Source organism: Salmo salar, chromosome 15 (genome assembly GCF_965601325.2).
Source record: "Salmo salar chromosome 15, fSalSal1, whole genome shotgun sequence".
Lineage (NCBI taxonomy): Eukaryota > Metazoa > Chordata > Actinopteri > Salmoniformes > Salmonidae > Salmo > Salmo salar.
The window spans coordinates 73966700-73991392 of record NC_138305.1 but is presented as its reverse complement, the minus strand read 5'-3'; the positions used below and the strand labels follow the sequence as shown (position 1 = coordinate 73991392).

The 24693-nt window shown below is 43.2% G+C and overlaps 1 protein-coding gene across 1 annotated transcript; it reads left to right on the top strand.

Annotated features, from left to right (window-relative positions):
• Positions 1–1458: 1458 nt before the first annotated feature.
• On the top strand, positions 1459–23454 carry LOC106572238 (leucine-rich repeat-containing protein 38). Its single transcript, XM_014146258.3, has 2 exons — positions 1459–2519; positions 21464–23454. The coding sequence occupies exons 1-2, from the start codon at positions 1892–1894 to the stop codon at positions 21709–21711; spliced, it is 876 nt and encodes a 291-aa protein (XP_014001733.2). The 5' UTR covers positions 1459–1891; the 3' UTR covers positions 21712–23454.
• The last annotated feature ends 1239 nt before the right edge of the window (positions 23455–24693 follow it).

The following is a 24693-nucleotide window of genomic DNA, read 5'->3' as shown; positions in this document are numbered from 1 at the left end:
CAGCCCAATCTCTCATCTTTTTACGGAAACAGGGGCGGGGAAGGTGCTTTATTATTGTTTCAACTGCAAAATACCTCTTTAACGGTACGTACAGGAGTACCATGACAATGAAGTATCACTTATTAGAAGAAAAAGAATCTCCCTATGGACTTGGTTTTTATTATTCATTCTTTATTTGTTTGGTACAGTATGTTGGTTTGTCTTGTTGGTTATTGTTTTTGTATTTTATTGGTTGTATTGTCTATGGTTTGGTGTATTATGTGGTTGTTTTGTGTTAAATAGGAAACAATGAAATAAACTGTCAAAAAGGGAACAAGACATTAGGACTAGGCACATACAAAATCCTACTGAATCTGTGCAAGTCCATTCCTGGGATTCATTGGAATTTACCCCTCTTAGTATCCATTTTGATATGTGAGGCTTTTCAGAGGATTTGCCAACATCTCTGTCACGTTTAGCTCTTTTCCATAGGTCAAAGCTGCCGTGTAAACTGATGGTAATTTCATTGGTCTGTGTTTCATGTACAGGAAATGCTTTTGGAGGACATACTAGAATGCATTCTGTTTCTGTAACTGTGGTCTGGGGACATTATGTCTGACTACTGTAGCATGCAGGTAAATAGCATGTAAACAATAACAGCTGGCAAATCAGCTGCTGTTGGTAACTGAACTTGGGAACATACTGCTTAGTGTAAGGTAAAGTATTTCTGAGGACCACTGGGCTTTTGCAGTGGATGTGTTAAACTGTCGTGGATGTATAATGTATTTCTATTTATAGGATATAGTGCATTAAAGGTACTGTAGTGGATGTGTATGGTATGAGACAGCCATTCAGCTTGTTCAGTGAAGGCACGAGACAAATGCATCATGCCGCTGTGGCAAGCTGTCAAGTGATGGCATTCCTCAATATGACACTTTCAGTACATTCGTCTGTGCTGCCCAGGCGGCTTCACGCCACGGTGGATGTTTAGAGCATGTTGTCATGGCAACGGAGCTGGGATGGCTGGATCGTGCAGCACAAGGAGGCAGAGGACAGATGAGGAGGAGACGTATATGATGATGATTCCCGAGGTTCACGGCCAGGAGTCGTCAGGGTGATTTTCCTCCAGGGATTCTGGGAGCCATTTGACAACATCAAATCAAATCAAATGTATTGGTCACATACACATGGTTAGTAGATGTTATTGCGAGTGTAGCGAAATACAACATGTGAATTGGGAATGTGATGTCAATTGGACAGCGAGCCACTGACGGTAGCTTCTGAGCACAAGAAGAAGAGGCAAACGGTTGGATACAAACACCCATGTTTTAAGTGAGTCTAGCCTTCCAATGCTAAGATACTCACATGATATTCTTCTTTTGAGTCACAGACGGCGTCACTCGTTAACTGTTCTGAGGGGCGACCCTACTGCAAGTTCACACCCCCTCCTGCCTTACCCTACCGCCCTCCGTCCCTCGACCCCCACACACCACCTCCCCAGCGTGTCTCTGGTTCGCTAGTTGCTATTTACCTCTGTGTTAATCCACACCCCCTCCCTCCCTCTTTCTCGCTCGATCCCGCTCTCTCACTCCTCCCCTTATTCCCTCAAAGCCAGCAGGCTGCTACTCGATACAGACCGCTTGCTACATGATCTCCTGGAAAACACTGTTCCGCATCTCTCTTGCCACTCGATGGCCGGGCCTTTGTAGATTATACACCAAGCGGAAGAAAGATGCCAGCGCCAGGACATTGACTCCTTTCCTCCTTCTGCTTCCCCCTCCCCTTCCTTAATCTCCCACCTCTTGATCTCTACCCACCCCCCGTGCCCTCTCCTGTCCTGTGCCCCCTTCCTCCCAACCTCCCCCTCCCCTACCCTACCTAAAGTCTTGCTCTCCCTCTCACCCCCTTGACAATGTTACCATGCATTAACTGGCTTCAGCCTTTCCTTGCCTTGCTCTCTTCCACCTTGCTGACTCGGGGCCACAACTGTCCGTCCAGCTGCCTGTGTCCAGACCACCACACCGTGGACTGCCAGGGCCAAGGTCTCACCCGCCTCCCAAGCCCCATCCCCCTGGACGTCCGCCGCCTCCTGCTCTCTGACAACTGGATTCCCTTGATCCCCTCGGATTTCCTGGTTCTGTACAGCGACCTGGTCTACCTGGACCTGAGGAATAACTCCCTGTCTGGGCTGGAGCCTGGCACCCTCAGCACCTCGTCCCGCCTGGTCTTCCTGGACCTGGGCAGCAACAACCTGACAGAGATCCAGTCAGAGACCTTTGGAGAGTCCAGGAGCCTGATTAAGTTGCGGCTGGGGAACAACCCCTATCTTAGCCTGGTGGAGGAGGACGCTTTCCTGGGCCTAACCTCGCTGCGGGTGCTGGAGCTGGAGAGAAACGGCCTGCAGGGGCTGGACGTGGGGGTGCTGGAGCCCCTAACCTCACTCCGGGTGCTGCGTCTGGAGGGCAACCCCTGGGTGTGCAACTGTCACTTTGCTAAACTCTTTGTGTGGCTGATGGAGAACCGCCACAAGCTTCCAACGGGTATGTAAGCTGCTTAACAGCACGTATTTGCTTTAACATCTTTGCCTGTGCTAGGACATATAAAACCACTATTTTGTCAGCCCACTCGTTTCTGATTAGAATTAGTCCCGTGTGGCTCAGTTGGTAGAGCATGGTGTTTGCAACACCAGGGTTGTGGGTTTGATTCCCATGGGGGACCAGTATGGGGAGAAAAAAAATGTAGGAAATGTATGCATTCACTACTGTAAGTTGCTCTGGATAAGAGTGTCTGCTAAATGACTAAAATGTAAATTAGAATACAAAACTGCACAGTACACTGAAAGACAGATAATGTAACAGTGGTTAGTATGAAATATCTCTACACTGTATGTATAAAAATATGGTTCCTCCTCTTTATTTTCAATTGTCTAATATAGAGTAAACAGCTATTGGCTAACAACCTCATCATACTTTATTTAATGTGCAGTTTGTTGCTCATACCACTGATAATTCTGTATGGATATGGACACTTCAATGCTGTCATAAGATCACTCTGAAAAATCTTGATAAGCATTAGAAAGAGAGAAGATAATTCTGGAAGACGAGTAGAGGGTCCCAGATTACAGATACCAGATTGTGTCTGAATAATGAATTAACCATGTGTTCTCAGATTGTGTGTGTGTGTGTGTGTGTGTGTGTGTGTGTGTGTGTGTGTGTGTGTGTGTGTGTGTGTGTGTGTGTGTGTGGCATGTGCATATTCTAAAATCACAACAAGGAGACTGTTTATTGACACTATCCAGGTTTCATACTCAAACACTGCACTCTTAGAAAAAAGGAAATGGTTCTACATGGAACCCAAAATAGTTTTACCTGGAGCCAAAAGAGTTCTACATGGAATCCAAAAAGGGTTCTTCCATGAGATTAAGAACGCTTTTTTTCTAAGAGTGCAGTTTTTGAGTATGAAACCTGGATAGTGTCAATAAACAGTCTCCTTGTTGTGATTTTAGAACATACAAACACACACACAAGCAGGGTTCTTCAAAGGGTTCTCCCATGGGGACAGCCAATTAAACCTTTTAGGTTCTAGATAGCACCTTTTTTTCTAAGAGTGTGTCCACCAAAATATCGAGTGGGTAGATCACATGTAAGATCTTCAAGATTAAAAAGATATGAGGCCAGGGAATCAAATTCAATAGGATCTGAATCACTTGATAGATCATAATATACCTGCATTGTTTATGTAATTACAGACAATAAGCATTACATATAGCTTCTGATCCACACTTTGTAGTGTTGCCATATTTATAGACAGTGAGGGTATTGTCTACATTAATTTTACTTGTTTGCAGTGCTGACAGGTTGTTGCATGCAGTATATGCTCACTTTCATTCTCCGGAGCTCCAGTGCTATGGTGAGCTCTGACCTGAGCAAACGCTCTGTGAGTGGAAGTCCAACTCCATATTTACATATTAACTGCTTCCCAAGAGAGTTAGGCTAGTGCTACTTCACCCTCGTACATGTTTATTAAGGGCCATACAAATGAGGTACACCAATGTCAGCTAGAATTAGGGCCTGTATTGAAGTAAGCTATGTGGGTACATCCCAAATGGTACCCTTTCCCCTTTATAGTGCACTACTTTTGACCAGGGTCCATAAGGAATAGGGTGCCATTTGGGACACACACTATGTTATTACAGTACGCTAATCAAAGCAACAGGGTGTTCTATTGATCATATCAATTGATCAAATGGCCACATTGGCAATCTTCACAGTGGATTTCATTTCAATAGCTGTGCCCTGGACTCCAGGTTATAGTAACAAAATGATTTGGGGACACATTAACACCTAGTTTTCAGTGAGCACAGACACATATACACACCAACACTATGGTGCTTCCTACATGCTCTTCTATAGGCCTGAGCAACTGTAGGCTCCAGCCTTATCAAATCAAATTTATTTATATAGCCCTTCGTACATCAGCTGATATCTCAAAGTGCTGTACAGAAAATTATGTCTGGTTTAGCACCTTTAATAGGGCTAACCATAGAAAACCTTTACTGTATGTTGACCTAAAGGACATGTGGATTGTACAGTATATTTGACACACAGGCAGACTTACTCCTTCCCATTGCCTTTGGGACAAAGTTGTTGAATGCCATGATAATCTGTTCATCATTCTGACAAGGCGGCAGACTAGAAACATGGATCGGAATGTATACACTAGGAAGAAATGGAGCTTTGATGGATTAGGCTAAACGAGACCTTTACTCACTGATTACTCAATTCCTGACTCTCTGAGGAAAATCACAATCAATGTTCTTGTTCTTCACTACAGCGGTGAACAAAATGGAGAATGAAGGGCACGGAATAATGGACCACTTGCTGAACTGGACACTTCCACAGAGCCATTCAATCAAGCCCAGTCACTGGGTTTGTGGGATAAGTCAAAAACGTAATTTTCTCTTGCGCACTGTAATTTCATTGGACACCGTAATTTCACTGACCGAAACAGTAACATCTTTCTTTTCCCCACTTTTCTGTCAGGGACATTGCTCTGTCAGATCCTAATTGAGATCGTCTTGATATGTTAGGTACCTGAGAACATGAATAGACACATTGAAGCCTAGTGTACTCTCTGGTACTGTATCAACAAGATGCAACAAAGCTCAGATAAAGAGGCAACTGCAATTGGCACATACGTTTTTTGACTTGTAAATGAATATACCCATTGATTCTTGAAGAATATAACCACTCTGTTTATGTTCGTACTGCAGATTGCCCGTTTAAGACACATTCACTGAGGATAATTCACGATGGTTCCTGTAGGTGAATGTGTGTAATCACACTACAGCATAGGTCAAGGATGAACAATCAGCATCTATTATTCACAACTACACTTAATTTGATACTGATGACAGCATGCCATTGACACTGACATTATCTAGACTAATGTTCCATCACAGTAAAAGATACTCCATCGCTCTGCGAGTGACACATGGTGCGTGGGTAAAATCACCAGGGAAGCCAAGCCCCCCCCTCCCCAAAATTACCATATTACAATCTACGGTGCCTTCGGGAAAGTATTCAGACCTCTTGACTTTTTCCACATTTTGTAATGTTACAGCCTTGTTCTAAAATCGATTAAATAGTTTTTTCCTCTCATCAATCTACACACAATACCCCACATTGACAAATATTTTACATAAGTATTCAGACCCTTTATTCAGTACTTTGTTGAAGCACCTTTGGCAGCGATCACAGCCTCGAGTCTTCTTGGGTATGACGCTACAAGCGTGCCACACCTGTATTTCGGGAGTTTCTCCCATTCTTCTATACAGATCCTCTCAAGCTCTGTCAGGTTGGATGGGGAGCGTTGCAGCACAGCTATTTTCAGGTCTCTCCAGAGATGTTTCAATCAGGTTCAAGTCCGGGCTCTGGCTGGACCACTCAAGGACATTCAGAGACTTGTCCCGAAGCCACTCCTGCATTGTCTTGGCGCTGTGCAGATGGTTGTCCTTCTGGAAGGTTCTCCCATCTCCACAGAGGAACTCTGGAGCTCTGTCAGAGTGACCATCGGGTTCTTGCTTACCTCCCTGACCAAGGCCCATCCCCCCCGATTGCCCAGTTTGGGCGGGTGGCCAGTTCTAGGAAGAGTCTTTATAGTTACAAACTTCCATTTAAGAATGATGGAGGCCACTGTGTTCTTGGGGAACTTCAATGCCGCAGACATGTTTTGGTACCCTTCCTCAGATCTGTTTTATTTTTAATAAATTTGCTAAACTTTCTAAAAACTTGTTTTTGCTTTGTCATTGTGGGGTAGTGTGTGTAGATCGCTGAGGATTTTTTTTATTTAATCAATTTTAGAATAAGGCTGTAACGTAACAAAATGTTGAAAAAATCAAGTGGTCTGACTACTTTCCAAAGGCACTGAATGTGTTGTGATAATAGCATTGTTTGCTCTATAACCTGTTAGTTCATATGCCTTGGCACCGTGATATACAGTATAGGCTAAGGTCGAGACAACAAGAAGACACAGTAGCAGAATAAATTCAAGCACACATTTGTTCCATTACAAAACCGGAGAGCAACATCTGTCCAGGGAAGTCCACAAAACATATTGTATTTAACAAACAATTACATGACCGACAGCATGGTCAAGCAATGGAATGTTTACAACATTTTCGGACTAATTAACAACTAATGATTTAGAACCACAGAGAGTCCGGTAACAGAAGCTGCCTCCACTATTCCAGCACCATATCAACTTCAATATTTCAACATCATCAAATCACCTATGCTTAGTCTGAAACAGTGACTAAAAAGATACCAAAAACGATTTAGTCCAACCAACGTAAGCTAAACATGATGTGGCTGTCCATGGCACTGATTTCTGTGTGTGTGTGTGTGTGTGTGTGTGTGTGTGTGTGTGTGTGTGTGTGTGTGTGTGTGTGTGTGTGTGTGTGTGTGCTGTGTGTGTGTGTGTGTGTGTGTGTGTGTGTGTGTGTGTGTGTGTGTGTGTGTGTGTGCGTGTGCGTGTGCGTGTATGCGTGAGTAAGCGCGTGCATGCGTGAGTAAGCGTGTGCATGCAAACAGAAAAAACATGTTGACTCACCCTACTTGTAGAGAAACGCCAATGCCATCCTCCTCTCTTTCATGTTGCCTAAACGGTCTATGACTCTGTCATACAGTACACGCTTTTAGTTTTTGTTGTCCTAGGCTACCTGGCTAAAATGTTGCTCGTTAGCCTAACTTCCTTTCATGGGCAACGATGCAGTAGGCCAGCTAGTTATCATTAGCATACATACTTCCATCCTCTCAGGCCAGGGGCACAATGTATGAATTTATGGTTGGATCAGAATCGCTGTTATAATCATTGGCCAGTACGGAGAATTAAATAAAACCACAAGTCCAAATTCCTATCTCCATTCATGATTCATTTAGAAAAGGAACGATTTTAGCTTGCTAGCTAGCCACTGGAGGACAACAACACAACGAGATGTAACAATTCAAGTTCTCCTGTCAATGACGTTTGGCTTTTGATGTGATTGGTCTGAAGCCAAATCCAAACCGGCTTCTCTTGACACTTTTTTTTTGGTGCGCCAACACTGATTGGATATTATCATTTATATATTTTTATCAAGGGAGGCCAAATGCTCGCTGGCTTCCCTTGCATTCAATGCTACGGGTGGCAACAATGTCGTACTCTTTTTGACCAGACCGCATGAGATAGATTCGCTACACATACTAGGACAGAGGGACGCTGTTCTACTCGCTTGAATGCTTTCTCCGGTGATATACGGTACATTCAGCCTCTGCGAATTGAAGGAAATTTATGAAACACGGAGAGACGAAAGCAAAATTATTCTTGTATGTTTTGTTTGTTTTGTTTTGTCCATTTTTTGGGGGATGTCTGGCTTTCCTTGGCTTTCATGAATACACGCCACTGCACACACACAAACGTATACACAAACAAACATATAATGCCAACTCTATAGCAGCATGGCAACTGTAATCACATTGATATACTATATCATCCCAGCAATCATCTCCGTCATTCGCAGGAGAAAAAGACACACGGACGAACGTCCGGGTGCCTTGTAAGGTCCGTCGCCAAGAGGACCTTTATCATGGGTCCTACTAGCCAACGTACAATCAATCAATAATAAAATAGACTACGATCACCTAGAAGGCCAGCATCCCAGAGTCGCCTCTTACCAGTTAAGACTAGTATTTTACGGATACTATTTAATGAAGCTGCCAGTTGAGGACTTGTGAGGCGTCTGTTTCTCAAACTAGACACTCTAATGTACTTGTCCTCTTGCGCAGTTGTGCACCAGGGCTTCCCACTCCTCTTTCTATTCTGGTTAGACAGTTTGCGCTGTTTTGTGAAGGGATTGGCAATTTCTAGCATGGAATAGCCTTCATTCCTCAAAACAAGAATAGACTGATGAGTTTCAGAAGAAAGTTATTTGTTTCTGGCCATTTTGAGCCTGTAATCGAACCCACTAATGCTGATGCTCCAGATACTCAACTAGTCTAAAGAAGGCCAGTTTTATTGCTTCTTTAATCAGGACAACAGCTTTCAGCTGTGCTAACATAATTGCAAAAGGGTTTTCTAATGATCAATTAGCCTATTAAAATGATAAACTTGGATTAGCTAACACAACGTGCCATTGGAACACAGGAGTGATGATTGCTGATAATGGGCCTATGTAGATATTCCAGAAGAAATCTGCTGTTTCCAGTTACAATAGTAATTTATAACATTAACAATGTCTACACTGTATTCCTGATCAATTTGATGTTATTTTAATGGACAAAAAATGTGCTTTTCTTTCAAAAACAAGAATATTTCTAAGTGACACCAAACTTTTGAACGGTAGTGTATATCCTACCAACAAAACATTCAAAACTGTAATATCTTATGTTTCACTGAGTCGTGGCTGAACAACGACATGAATAACATACAGCTGGCAGGTTTTAAGCTTTTTTGGCAGGATAGAACAGCGACCTCTGTTAAGACAAGGGGTGCGGTCTATGTATATTTGTAAACAGATGGTGCACAAAGTATCAAGGTTTTGTTCACCTGAGGTAGAGTATCTTATGATAAGCTGTAGACCACACTATTTACCAAGAGAGTTTTCATCTGTATTTTTCATAGCTGTCTAAATACCACCACAAACCGATTCTGGCACTAAAAGCGCACTCAATAAGCTGTATACGGCCATAAGCAAACAGGAAAACGCTCATTCAGAGGCGGCGCTCCTAGTGCAGGCAAACTCAAATCTATTTTACTTAATTTCTACCAGCATGTTATATGTGCAACCAAAGGAGAAAACACTCTAGACCACCTTTACTCCACACACAGAGACGTGTACAAAGCTCTCACTCGCCCTCCATTTGGCACATCTGACCATAATTCTGACCTGATTCCTGCTTACAAGCAAAAACTAAAGCAGGAAGCCCCAATGACTCGGTCAATAAGAAAGTGGTCATATGAAGCAGATGCTAAGCTACAGGACTGTTTTGCTAGCACAGACTGGAATATGTTCCGGGATTCTTCCGATGGCATTGAGGAGTACACCACATCAGTCACTGGCTTCATCAACAAGTGCATCGATGACGTTGTCCCCACATTAACCGTACGTACATACCCCAACCAGAAGCCATGGATTACAGGCAACATCCGCGCTGAGCTAAAGGGTAGAGCTGCCGCTTTCAAAGAGCGGGACTCTAACCTGGAAGCTTATAAGAAATCCCGCTATGCCCTCTGACAAACCATCAAACAGGCAAAGCATCAATACAGGACTAAGAGCGTGTCATACGACACCGGCTCCGACGCCTGTCAGATATAGCAGGGCTTGAAAACTATTACAGACTACAAAGGGAAGCACAACCGAGAGCTGCTCAGTGACACAAGCCGACCAGACAAACTAAATTACTTCCTTGCTCGCTTCGAGGTAAGTAACACTGAAGCATGCATGAGAGCATCAGCTGTTCCGGACGACTGTGTGATCACGCTCTCCGCAGTCGATGTGAGTAAGACCTTTAAACAGTTCAACATTCACAAGGCCGCAGGGCCAGATTAATTACCAGGACGTGTAATCCGAGCATGCGCAGACCAACTGGCAAGTGTCTTCACTGACATTTTCAACCTGTCCCTGACTGAGTCTGTAATACCAAGATGTTTCAAGCAGACCACCATAGTCTCTGTGCCCAAGAGCATGTAGAGATGAAGTGCTTTGAACGCTTGGTCATGGCTCACACCAACACCATTATCCCAGAAACCCTAGACCCACACCAATTTGCATACCGCACCAACAGATCCACAGATGATGCAATCTCTATTGCAGTCAACACTGCCCTTTCCCACCTGGACAAAAGGAACACCTACTGTATGGGAGAATGCTATAAATTGACTACAGCTCAGCGTTCAACACCATAGTGCCCTCAAAGCTCATCACTAAGCTAAGGACCCTGGGATTAAACACCTTCCTCTGCAACTGGATCCTGGACTTCCTGACAGGCCACCCCCAGGTGGCAAGGGTTGGTAACAACACATCCGCCATGCTGATGCTCAACACGGGGGCCCCTCAGGGATGCGTGCCCTGTCCCCTCCTGTACTCACTGTTCACTCATGACTGCATGGCCAGGCACGACTCCAACACCATCATCAAGTTTGCCGATGACACAACAGTGGTAGGCCTGATCACCAACAACGATGAGACAGCCTATAGGGAGGAGGTCAGAGACTTGGCCATGTGGTGCCAGGACAACAACCTCTCCCTCAACGTGATCAAGACAAAGGAGATGATTGTGGACTACAGGAAAGGTGGACCGTGCACACCCCCATTCACATCGACGGGGCTGCAGTGGAGCAGGTTGAGAGCTTCAAGTTCCTTGGTGTCCACATCACCAACAAACTATCATGATCCAAACACACTAAGACAGTTGTGAAAAGGGCACGACAAAGCCTATTCCCTCTCAGGAGACTGAAAAGATTTGGCATGGGTCCTCAGATGGTCAAAAGGTTCTACAGCTGCACCATCGAGAGCATCCTGACTGGTTGCATCACTGCCTGGTATGGCAACTGCTCGGCCTCCGACCACAAGGCACTACAGAGGGTAGTGCATACGGCCCAGTACATCACTGGGGCCAAGCTTCCTGCCATCCAGGACCTCTATGCCAGGCGGTGTCAGAGGAAGGCCCTAAAATTGTCAAAGAATCCAGCCACCCTAGTTATAGACTGTTTTCTCTGCTACTGCACAGCAAGCGGTACCGGAGCGCCAAGTCTAGGTCCAAAAGGCTTCTTAACAGATTCTAACCCCAAGCCATAAGACTCCTGAACAGCTAATCAAAGGGCTACCCAGAGCCCTCTTTTACGCTGCTGCTACTCTCTGTTTATTATCTATGTATAGTCACTTTAACTCTACCTACATGTATATTACCTCAATTACCTCAACTAACCGGTGCCCCTGCACATTGACTCTGTACCGGTATCCCCGTATATAGCCTCGCTATTGTTATTTTACTGCTGTTAATTATTTGTTACTTTTATTTTCTATTTTTTACTTCTCTATTTTTTTCTTAAAACTTCTTAAAGCATTGTTGGTTAAGGGCTTGTAAGTAAGCGTTTCACTGTAAGGTCTACACCTGTTGTATTCGGTGCATGTGACACATATCATTTTATTTTATTTTATTTTATAGGCAGCGTCAGACAATGTAGGCATTATGTTACTCAACCCTTCCCCACCCCCAAACCCATCACCACCAACACCGAAACCATACAGACTCTCTCCATATATTTGCAATTTAGCATTCTGGTCCCCTCCACAGATAGAGCCAGAGACAGAGACAGAGAAAGAGAGAGCAGGACAGCCAGTGTCTGGGCTGAGCTTGTTGTGCTGCATGGTGAGATGAGAGAAGAGCCACGTGACTGGAATATCACAGAGCGATGAGGTCACTGAATCTCTCCGCATGTGGAAAACCCCTTCTGGTCTGACTGTGACTCACCACACACAAAAACACGCACACACACACACGCACACACACTTGATAATGATGTATTCTGACTGCTGACCACAGCAGCTACAAACACAGGCATGCCAAAATGGAAGCATCCGAAACTGCCTTTATTGTCATGACTGAGGTACACCATACGTGATTTAGATGAATGTTTTATATTGAATACTTCTTCCAAAAACAGCTAATACCGATTGATTTAAAAATAAAATAATTCTGATTAGTGCATTAGTAGAATAGATTGGGTTATTTTACTAGGAAACCATAGCGCCATTGATTCCCCTTATCATTATAAGTAAAATAATCCACAGTATAATCTATTTATCCTCATAATTTCAATTTGATCAGATAATTTGGTACTGTTCCATTATTATCTGTTACAGTGTATTATTTTATTTTATTCTGGTATGATATGTAATCCCCAGAGTGCAAATATGAATCACCAGAGTGCAAACATAAGTCTATTTCTTGTTCTGCACACTTCTGTTTTTCTCATGCAATAATTTAAAGTTTCATGTTTTTAATTAGTCGTATGTACAGGATACACATGGCATACACCATCCAACGAAATGCTTACTTTCTGGTTCCTTCTTGACAATGCAACAACAATAAGAAATAGTAAAAGATAAGAACACGAACATAGTAAATGGCTCAGTAGAATATAATCATTTTTTTGCATAAGCACAATATTTACACGTGTTTTGCGGAAGGGGGGATTGGGTGGAAGGTGTTTAAATTGTGCATTATTTAGCAATAATAATAGGAGTCTGGTAGAAGCAGTTGTGATGTGTGTGTAGCATGAATGTATGTGTGTGTGTGTGTGTGTGTGTGTGTGTGTGCGTGTGTGCGTGCGTGTATGGATGAATGTGTGGGTGTGTGAGTGAGTGCATGAGTGCATGAGTGCTAAGGTGCGGAGAGTCAGTGCAGGTGGTCAGTCCAGTTCAAGTGTTCAGCAGACTGATGTATTGTAGATAGAAACTGTCTCTGAGCCTGTTGGTATCAGACCCGATGCTCCGATACCATCTTCCCAACAGTAAGGGAGTGAACAGTATGTGGCTGTGCTGTTTGGGGTGCTTGATGATACTGTGGCCCTTCCTCAGGCACCATTTCGAGTAGATGTCTTGGATGGGTGGGAGCACGGTCCCAGTGATGTACTGGGCTATCTTCACCACCCGCTAGAGGGCCTTGCGGTTGTGGATGGAGCAATTCCCTTACCAGGATGTGATGCAACCAGTCGAGACGCTATCAACAGTGCAGCGGTAGTATTTGGAGAAGAGATTTCTTCAGCTGCCTTATGAAGTGGAGACGCTTTTACGCCCTCTTGTCAAGAGTGGTGTTGTTGTTGGTCTATGTCAAGTCCTCGGTGCTGTGGACGCCGAGGAACTTAAAACTGCTGACTCTTTCTACTGCAGTCCTGTTGATATGGATCGGGCATGTTTCCTCCTCTGCTTCCTGAAGTCAACAATCAACTCTTTTGATTTGCTGACGTTGAGTGAGAGTTGGTGTCCTGGCACCACAATGCCATTTCGCTTACCTCCTCCCTAGAGAAGGACTCGTCGTTGTTGGCTATTAGGCCTACAATCGTGGTGTCGTCAGCAAACTTGATGATGGAGTTGGTGTCGTGCAAAGCCACATAGTCGTGGGGGAACAGGGAGTACAGAAGAGGGCTGAGGACACACCCCTGGGGGGCTCCTGTGTTAAGAGTTAGTGTGGAGGAGGGGTTGCTGCCAATCCTCACAGCCTGTGGTCTGCCAGTCAAAAAGTCCAGGATCCAGATGCAGAGGGTGGTGTCCAGACCCAGGGCTCTGAACCTGGTGTCGAGCTTCGAGGGAACAATAGTGTTGAAGGCTGAACTGTAGTCAATGAACAGCATTCTCACATTCAGTGCCTTCAGAAAGTATTCACATACCCTGACTTTTTCCACATTTTCTTTGGGTTACAGCCGGCATTGAAAATGGATTAAATTGAGATTTTGTGTCACTGGCCTACAAACAATACTCCATAATGTCAAAGTGTAATTATGTTTTTAGAAAGTTTTACAAATTAATAAAATGTCTTGAGTCTATAAGTATTCAACCCCTTTGTTATGCCAAGCCTAAATAAGTTGCATGGACTCACTCTACAGTATGTGCAATAATAGTGTTTTTGAATGACAACCTCATCTCTGTACCCCACACATATCATTATCAGTAAGGTCCCTCGGTCGAGCAGTGAATTTCAAACACAGATTCAATCACAAAGACCAGGCAGGTTTTCCAATGCCTCGCAAAGAAGGGCACCTATAGGTAGATGAGTTAAAATAAAAAAGCAGACCATTTCTCCAAAAAAGTACGGTCTTTGTCCCCATGTGCAGTTGCAAACCGTAGTCTGGCTTTTTTATGGCAGTTTTGGAGCAGTGGCTTCTTCCTTGCTGAGCAGCCTTTCAGGTTATGTCGATATAGGACTCATTTTACTGTGGATATTGTCACGTCCTGACCAGTGAAAAGGGTCATTTGCCATAGTAGAAAGGTCAGGGTGTGGCAGGGGGGGTTGTTTCGTGTGTTTTTTGTTTTTTTTGGTTCTAGGGGAATTTGTTCTAGTTTTCTATTTCTCTGTTTCGTTTTCCATCTTTGGCCGAGTATGGTTTCCAATCAGAGGCAGGTGTTTTTCGTTGTCTCTGATTGGAAGCCATACTTAGGCAGCCTGTTTTCCTTTGGGTTTTGTGGGTGGTTGCTTTCTGTTTAGTGTGTTAGTATACCTGACAGAACTGTTTGGCTGTCGTTTGTTTTTTCTTGGTGAAGTGCTTTCATTAAAAGTAAAAGATGAGCACTCAACATGCTAGGCCTTGGTCTCTTCAATACGACGCCTGTGACAGATATAGATACTTTTGTACCTGTTTCCTTCAGCATCTTCACAAGGTCCTTTGCTGTTGTTCTGGGATTGATTTGCACTTTTCGCACCAAAGTACGTTCATCTCTAGGAGACAGAACGCGTCGCCGCCCTGAGCGGTATGATGGCTGCGTGGTCCCATGGTGTTTACACTTGCGTACTATTGTTTGTACAACGTGGTACCTTCAGGTGTTTGGAAATTGCTCACAAGGATGAACCAGACTTGTGGAGGTCTACAATTATTTTCTGAGGGCTTGGCTGATTTCTTTTGATTTTCCCATGATGTCAAGCAGAGGCACTGAGTTTGATGGTAGGCCTTGAAATCAACAGGTACACCTCCAATTGACTCAAATGATGTCAATTAGCCTATCAGAAGCTTCTAAAGCCATGACATAATTTTCTGGAATTTTCCAATCTGTTTAAAGGCACAGTCAACTTACTGCATGTAACCTTCTGACCCACTGGAATTGTGATACAGTGAATTATAAATCAAATCAAATCAAATCAAATGTATTTATATAGCCCTTCGTACATCAGCTGATATCTCAAAGTGCTGTACAGAAACCCAGCCTAAAACCCCAAACAGCAAGCAAAGCATGTGAAAGAAGCACGGTGGCTAGGAAAAACTCCCTAGGAAAAACTCCCTAGAAAGGCCAAAAACCTAGGAAGAAACCTAGAGAGGAACCAGGCTATGAGGGGTGGCCAGTCCTCTTCTGGCTGTGCAGGGTGGATATTATAACAGAACATGGTCAAGATGTTAAAATGTTCATAAATGACCAGCATGGTCAAATAATAATAATCATAGTAGTTGTCAAGGGTGCAACAAGCACGTCCGGTGAACAGGTCAGGGTTCCAGGCAGAACAGTTGAAACTGGAGCAGCAGCACGGCCAGGTGGACTGGGGACACCAAGGAGTCATCATACCAGGTAGTCCTGAGGCATGGTCCTAGGGCTCAGGTCCTCCGAGAGAAAGACAGAAAGAGAGAAAGAGAGAATTAGAGAGAGCATATTTAAATTCACACAGGACACCGGATAAGACAAGAGAAATACTCCAGATGTAACAGACTGACCCTAGCCCCCCGACACATAAACTACTGCAGCATAAATACTGGAGGCTGAGACAGGAGGGATCAGAAGACACTGTGGCCCCATCCGATGATACCCCCGGACAGGGCCAAACAGGCAGGATATAACCCCACCCACTTTGCCAAAGCACAGCCCCCACACCACTAGAGGGATGTCTCCAACCACCAACTTACCGTCCTAAGACAAGGCCGAGTATAGCCCACAACGATCACCGCCATGGCACAACCCAAGGGGGGCGCCAACCCAGACAGGAAGACCACGTCAGTGACTCAACCCACTCAAGTGACGCACCCCTCCCATGGACGGCATGGAAGAACACCAGTAAGCCAGTGACTCAGCCCCTGTAAAAGGGTTAGAGGCAGAGAATCCCAGTGGAAAGAGGGGAACCGGCAAGGCAGAGACAGTAAGGGCGGTTCGTTGCTCCAGCCTTTCCGTTCACCTTCACACTCCTGGGCCAGACTATACTTAATCATAGGACCTACTGAAGAGATAAGTCTTCAGTAAAGACTTAAAGGTTGAGACTGAGTCTGCGTCTCTCACATTGGTAGGCAGACCATTCCATAAAAATGGAGCTCTATAGGAGAAAGCCCTACCTCCAGCCGTTTGCTTAGAAATTCTAGGGACAATTAGGAGGCCTGCGTCTTGTGACCGTAGCGTACGTGTAGGTATGTACGGCAGGACCAAATCGGAAAGATAGGTAGGAGCAAGCCCATGTAATGCTTTGTAGGTTAGCAGTAAAACCTTGACATCAGGAAGCCAGTGTAGGGAGGCTAGCACTGGAGTAATATGATCAATTTTTTTTGGTTCTAGTCAGGATTCTAGCAGCCGTATTTAGCACTAACTGAAGTTTGTTTAGTGCTTTATCTGGGTAGCCGGAAAGTAGAGCATTGCAGTAGTCCAGCCTAGAAGTAACAAAAGCATGGATAAATTTTTCTGCGTCATTTTTGGACAGAAAGTTTCTGATTTTTGCAATGTTACGTAGATGGAAAAAAGCTGTCCTTGAAACAGTCTTGATATGTTCTTCAAAAGAGAGATCAGGGTCCAGAGTAACGCCGAGGTCCTTCACAGTTTTATTTGAGACGACTGTACAACCATCCAGATTAATTGTCAGATTCAACAGAAGATCTCTTTGTTTCTTGGGACCTAGAACAAGCATCTCTGTTTTGTCCGAGTTTAAAAGTAGAAAGTTTGCAGCCATCCACTTCTTTATGTCTGAAACACAGGCTTCTAGCGAGGGCAATTTTGGGGCTTCACCATGTTTCATTGAAATGTACAGCTGTGTGTCGTCCGCATAGCAGTGAAATTTAACATTATGTTTTCGAATGACATCCCCAAGAGGTAAAATATATAGTGAAAACAATAGTGGTCCTAAAACGGAACCTTGAGGAACACCGAAATTTACAATTGATTTGTCAGAGGACAAACCATTCACAGAGACAAACTGATATCTTTCCGACAGATAAGATCTAAACCAGGCCAGAACTTGTCCATGTAGACCAATTTGGGTTTCCAATCTCTCCAAAAGAATGTGGTGATCGATGGTATCAAAAGCGGCACTAAGATCTAGGAGCACGAGGACAGATGCAGAGCCTCGGTCTGACGTCATTAAAAGGTCATTTACCACCTTCACAAGTGCAGTCTCAGTGCTATGATGGGGTCTAAAACCAGACTGAAGCGTTTCGTATACATTGTTTGTCTTCAGGAAGGCAGTGAGTTGCTGTGCAACAGCTTTTTCTTATATTTTTGAGAGGAATGGAAGATTCGATATAGGCCGATAGTTTTTTATAATTTCTGGATCAAGATTCGGCTTTTTCAAGAGAGGCTTTATTACTGCCACTTTTAGTGAGCTTGGTACACATCCGGTGGATAGAGAGCCGTTTATTATGTTCAACATAGGGGGGCCAAGCACATGAAGCAGCTCTTTCAGTAGTTTAGTTGGAATAGGCTCCAGTATGTGAAATAATCTGTCTGTAAACAATTGTTGGAAAAATTACTTGTGTCATGCACAAAGTAGATGTCCTAACCGACTTGCCAAAACTATAGTTTGTTAACAAGACATTTGTGGAGTGGTTGAAAACGAGTTTTAATGACTCCAACCTAAGTGTATGTAAACTTCCGACTTCAACTGTATATTAATTACACTTTGGATTGTGTATCAAAACACCCAGTCACTACAAAGATACAGTTATCCTTTCTAACTCAGTAGCTGGAGAGGAAGGAAACTGCTTAGGGATTTCACCGAGGCCAATTATGACTTTAAAACTGTTACAGAGTTTAATGTCTGTGATTGGAGAAAACTGAGGATGGATCAACAACATTGTAGTTACTCCACAATACTAACCTAAATGACAGAGTGAAAATAACAAAACCTGTACAGAAAACAAATATTCCAAAACATGCATCTTGTTTGCAATAAGGCACTAAAATAACACAGCACAAAATGTGGCAAAGAAATTAACTTCATGTCCTGAATAAAAGCGTTGTGTTTGAGGCAAATCCAACACAACACATCACTGAGTACCACTCTTCATATTTTCAAGGATGGTGGTGGCTTCATCATGTTATGGGTATGCTTGTCATCGGCAAGGACTAGGGAGTTATTTTTAGGACAAAAATAAACTGAAAATATAGCTAAGCATAGGAAAAATCCTTGAGGAAAACCTGGTTCAGTCTGCTTTCCAACAGACACTGGGAGACAAATTCACCTTTCAGCAGGATAATAACCTAAAACACAAGGCCAAATATACACTGGAGTTGCTTACCAAGACGACATTGAATGTTCCTAATTGGCCTAGTTACAGTTTTGACTTAATAAATCGGCTTGAAAACCTATGGCAAGACTTGAAAATGGTTGTCTAGCAAAGATCAACAGCCAACTTGACAGAGCGTGAAGAATTTTAAAAAGAATAATGTGCAAATATTGTACAGTGCAAAGCTCTTAGAAATGTACCCAGAAAAACTCACAGCTGTAATCTCTGCTAAAGATGATTCTAACATATATTGACTCAGGGGTGTGAATACTTATGTAAATGAGATATTTATGTATTTCAGTTTCCATAAATCTGTCTCTGTTCTATTATTACCCAGGGGTTGATCTGGTGTCTCTAGTAACATACTGGTTGGAGCAGATTACTCTCTTCCTTCTGTATAAACCAAAGCAGATAGATCTGATTGCAACATGGACATTTCACAAATGAATATTTGCCTTGGAGAGGTGAATAAAGCAAAGTTGGAGAAAATCCTAAGGAAAACCTTATATAGGGATTATGTAATAGGAGTTACGTGTGTCTGTGACAGGTGTTCAGTGAAGCTCTTTAAATCACACCAAACGACGAGACAGGGAACGCAGCCTGGCACTAAGCACATGTATTTATATGGCTATTAAAAGAAAATCATAAATTCCTGTGGAGTGTTAGGTGTTGATTTATGGCAATGTGGTTCTCTGCTGCAGTGAGTAAATTCAACACTTGATACTTTACACTATTATAAGAGGGAAAACTAAACACAAACATCAAATTAATGGGGTTTTGGGACTTGATGTGATTCGATGGGTGTGGAAAATGATTAGACACAAACACACACAATATAGGAGCTACTACTGTAGACGTACTGGGCTATAGCTCCTGTAAGGCAAAACAATGGCACCCATCTGGTCTCGCAATGTCCTCACTTACACTGTTACAGTTGGATGATATCCCAGACAAGTCATTATTGGTGGATTTCAACCACGGTCAATGCATGCCATTCCAAATTGTATGGTCAGCATGCTATTCAACAGTACTGTGAACAGACAAGACAGCTAATCACCTGCGTAGGCTTTTTATTCAATCAGAGAGAGGTCAGCTCCAACATGCATTTAGATCTGAAAGGAATTAATAGATGCAATATGATGAAAATGCCACTAAACATACAGGGCAGAGTGTAGCTGTTACCTTCACTGTTAAGCTATTACCATACTTACAGTGCATTCAGAGAGTATTCAGACCCCTTGACTTTTTCCACATTTTGTTACATTACAGCCTTATTCTAAAATGGATTCAATAGTTGTTTCCCCTCATTAATCTACACACAATACCCCATAATGACAAAGCAAAAACAGGTTAGAAATGTTTGTGAATGTATTAAACATAAAAAACTGAAATATGACATTTACATAAGTATTCTGGCCCTCTACTCAGTACTTTTGAAGCACCTTTGTCAGCGATTACAGCCTCGAGTCTTCTTGGGTATGACGCTACAAGCTTGGCACACCTGTATTTGGGGAGTTTCTCCCATTCTTCTTTGCAGATCCTCTCAAGCTCTGTCAGGTTGGATAGGGAGCGTCGCTGCACAGCTATTTTCAGGTCTCTCCAGAGATGTTTTATCAGGTTCAAGTCCGGGCTCTGGCTGGGCCACTCAAGGACATTCAGAGACTTGTCCCGAAGCCACTCCTGCGTTGTCTTGGCTGTGTGCTTAGGGTCATTGTCCTGTTGAAAGGTGAACCTTCGCCCCAGTCTGAGGTCCTGAGCGCTCTTCAGCAGGTTTTCATCAAGGATCTCCCTGTACATTGCTCTGTTCATCTTTCTCTCGATCCTGACTAGTCTCCTCATGGTCTGAGACTCCTTTAGGTGCCTTTTGGCAAACTCCGAGTGGGCTGTCATATGCCTTTTACTGAGGACTGGCTTCCGTCTGGCCACTCCACCATAAATGACTGATTGGTGGAGTGCTGCAGAGATGGTTGTCCTTCTGGAAGGTTCTCCCATCTCCACAGAGGAACTCTGGAGCTCTGTCAGAGTGACCATCGGGTTCTTGGTCACATCCCTGACCAAGGCCCTTCTCCCCCGATTGCCCAGTTTGGCCGGGTGGCCAGCTCTATGAAGAGTCTTGGTGGTTCCATTTAAGAATGATGGAGGCCACTGTGTTCTTGGGGACCTTCAATGCTGCAGATTTCTTTTTGGTAGCCTTCCCCAGATCTGTGCCTCGACACAATCCTCTCTCTGAGCTCTACAGACAATTCCTTCGACCTCATGGCTTGGTTTTTGCTCTGACATGCACTGTCAACTGTGGGACCTTATATAGACAGGTGTGTGCCTTTCCAAATCATGTCCAATCAATTGAATTTACCACAGGTGTACTCCAATCAAATTGTAGGATCATCTCAAGGATAATCAATTTAAACAGGATGCACCTGAGCTCAATTTCGAGTCTCATAGCAAATGGTCTGAATGCTTATGTAAACAAGGTATTTCATTTTTCAAAAATTATAAAAAACTGTTTTCACTTTGTCATTATGGGGTATTGTGTGTAGATTATTTAATCAATTTTAGAATAAAATTGTACTGTAACGTAATAAAACTGTAACGTAATAAAATATGGAAAAAGGGAAGGGGTCTGAATACATTCTGAATACACTGTATATATTTAAATTCATTTCAGATCTACACTGTGTATAGGCTGGGGTTTATTTGGGATTGGACCATAGAGTTACTGTGATCCAGACTGTTTTCTGTCTCTCTCTCTCTCTCCTCTCAGGTATGGAAGGGTTGGAGTGCTCCCTCCCCATGGACCGGAGTCTTATGTCCCTGAGTCTGCTCTCTGAGGCCAGTTTCCGGGAGTGCCGGGGCTACCTCTCCCTCACGGATATCCTCATAGTCATCTTCTCGGGCATCTCCGTCTCTGTGGTAGCCATCATAGCCAGTTTCTTTCTGGCCTCTATGGTCCACTGCTTCCAGCGCCTGGGCAAAGCCGGTCAGGCAGACGAGGAGGAGGGCAACGACTGAGGGAGAGAAAGAGTGTGATCTGGGACCATATTCAGTGTCACTGCAGACATTGCAGACCCTGACTACATACCTTGTAAGAGGGCCAGGAAGAAGGGCAGGAAAATGGAAGAGTAAGTCAAGGACAACAAGGGAGTATTTGGCCCAGAAATTGGGCCAAAAGGCTCTTACCATGTGAATTCCTGCTCGCCGCATTGGTGCATTGGTGGCAGTCAGAGACACACCAGGAGGGGTGCTAGGGCAGTGGGTTAAACCATACGCTTGAATAATACAAATGTTTTCTTAGCACTGCCTTAGTGTACACAGCCTTACTACCTTACTTTGAAGAGATCCTCCAGCATTCCCTTGAAATCGTAATACTATATTTGGGCTGTACTTTAAGTCTAACATGAGGTAAAATTACTTGCACCACCCTTTCAAAGAGGACTATTCCTCTGCTGCCAGGGGCAAACAGGTTCTTTGAGATTTGGGTTGAGCTGAGCGGTAAAAGGATAGAGAGGAGGACAAGGCACAGGCACACTGCAGTCTAATGCATAACTATGTCCATTGCAGTGATTTGAGTAGCAACCTACTTAACCTTTGTTTACCAAAGAGCAGGCTGAATGAGAAGATTCTATTGTTACAATATAGAACCCAGAAATCGGATAGCATGAGCTATCAACAAGGATGTTACACTAAACTGTGACACAAACTCTCAAATGCAAAATCAAGTAAATATGGAGGATGTTGTTACAATATCTGTTTTTGGAGCACAAATGTAGCCTGACTATGTTTGGCGAGACAACGCCCTAAGGAGTTGGCAAGAGAGCACAAGCAGTCTGGCACTTAGGCTAGCACAAATGTAATATTGGTTAAAAAACAATCAAACATTAGGTACAGTATACTGTATAGAACAATATGCTAAAATAACCTGCCATTTATGACCCACAAATGTAACTATGGAAATAATTATATTATACAGCTTGTACTGTAAGTGGACCAATGTATTTTCCTGTTTCAGGCATAATTATTTTATTTATTTTTTACATTTGAACAAAAGGTTTATATTGATACTGAAGCTTTTGTTGATGTTTTGGTTGTTTCATTTATTTTTTGTACAAATTAAGTCTTCTCTTGTTTGTATGGGGATTTCACATAGTAACAGTATTGTCACATCTGCAAAGACTCTAATTCCAAGCTAGGAGGGCTAAGGTAAAAACTAATTCAGTGTTTCGTCGTCTTCATCATCCTTGATGTTTGGGCCTTCCAGCCTTTTCCTGTGTCGGCCTTTATATCCTCAATAGACCAGCAGCTAGTAGCAGCCAGGTGAAATTGATGAATGAATGCTATAGGTCAATGATGTCATGTGTATTGTTTGGCTAAGAGAATAGTGAAACAACTGGTAGATCATAAATGAAAACCAGCATAGTCACAGATGCTTCAAGACCTGAGTTTTGAACGGGTGTCCATCTGTCTCACTTATGTTGCTTCAGTCAAACTGTATCTGTCTCTGGCACTCGTAACCCACCAATGAGATTTGCTGGCGCTTGTAACCCACCAGTGAGATTTGAGATCCCAAAAACAGATGAAGGGCTTTTTTTCTGTCATGATGCACCATAACAAACACCTTGAAAAGATAATCATGGGGTTGCAAAGTGCAATATAAAAAAATGTAAAGAGATAAAATAAAGTGGTAAAATACACACACTAACTTTGCTTTTATAACTTTGATTTCACATACAAGTCTTGTTTCTATGAATGAAGACATATGTAGATTTTTTTTTTTATTGATTTAACTCTTATATAACAAGGTGTCTTAATGGAGAACCAATTCTCATTTGCAATAATAACCTTTTGGAACAAGAAACATCCTGCTATGCATGTGCAATATAATGTTATTTATCTCTGTAAAACAAAACTTTACATGTCAACATGGAGCCCTTCTTTCACATGCAACACAACCTATCTATGGAGAAAAATCCCACTTCCATTATATTGTTTGAAATTGTGGCCTATAGAAATGTCCTATTTCTCTAGTCCAGTCTCATGGATGTATACCCAGATACAGTAGCATCTTACAGTGAAGAGCGGATGTCACTGTCCAACTAAAGGATCCCATATGTGGCCAATAGGGTTGACCTTTACCCTCAATGAAATCTGTTTGTTTCAGTTCAATAATCACAGCTCCCATAATGCTACAGCTGGCATCCATATCCCACGCCATAGAACAGAGAGGTAAGGATGGAAGGGCACCCTCATTTTTCAAGACTTACTGTTATGTGGCATGTGGTCATCAGATTTGTTCACCCTATGAATATAGAGTATATTCTTATTTGTGTTATAATACAGTAAAATTTGCAGACTATCTGGGATAATACGCAAAAGAGATAATCACTGTCTAGGTTATGTTTGATAGGATAACACAACACTGTCCTGTTATTGTTCTGATGGTAATGTTTTTCTTAAAACTTTTATTTATATGATGCATTTGTATGTCCTTGTGGACCTTAATTATGTTATACACGCTGAAATAGTGCCTCATGCACTGGGAGTCAGCATGCTGTTAGAAAGTGTCGGCGAAGGGAGATGAACAATACTGTCTGGTGTGCTGTGAAACAACTGGATGGCATACAGTTGAAGCCTGTGGGCACGGACACACAAAAAAAAGGGAACGGATAAACAGCGGGGTGTTGAGTCAGAACAGAACTCCGACTCCAACACGCCACTGATGAAGATCAGAGTGGAGGAATGGTGAGCCATTCTGCCAGTGCCCCCCTCCTCATCCTTTATGCCGTGCAGTCAGCTGAGCCGCCATACAGAATGGACAGAAGTAGGATGAGAGCGGAGGAGGGGAAGGAGGATTTTCGGGAATGAGGATTTTCCCTCATCCACTGAATTCCTGTTGTCGCCATGGTTACATGGCTGGAGGCCATTTCGGTTGGAAGCCGAAACTGCCACAGAGGAAGAGATTTCAAAATTGCTACGTCACTGCTCTCTCTTTCTCTC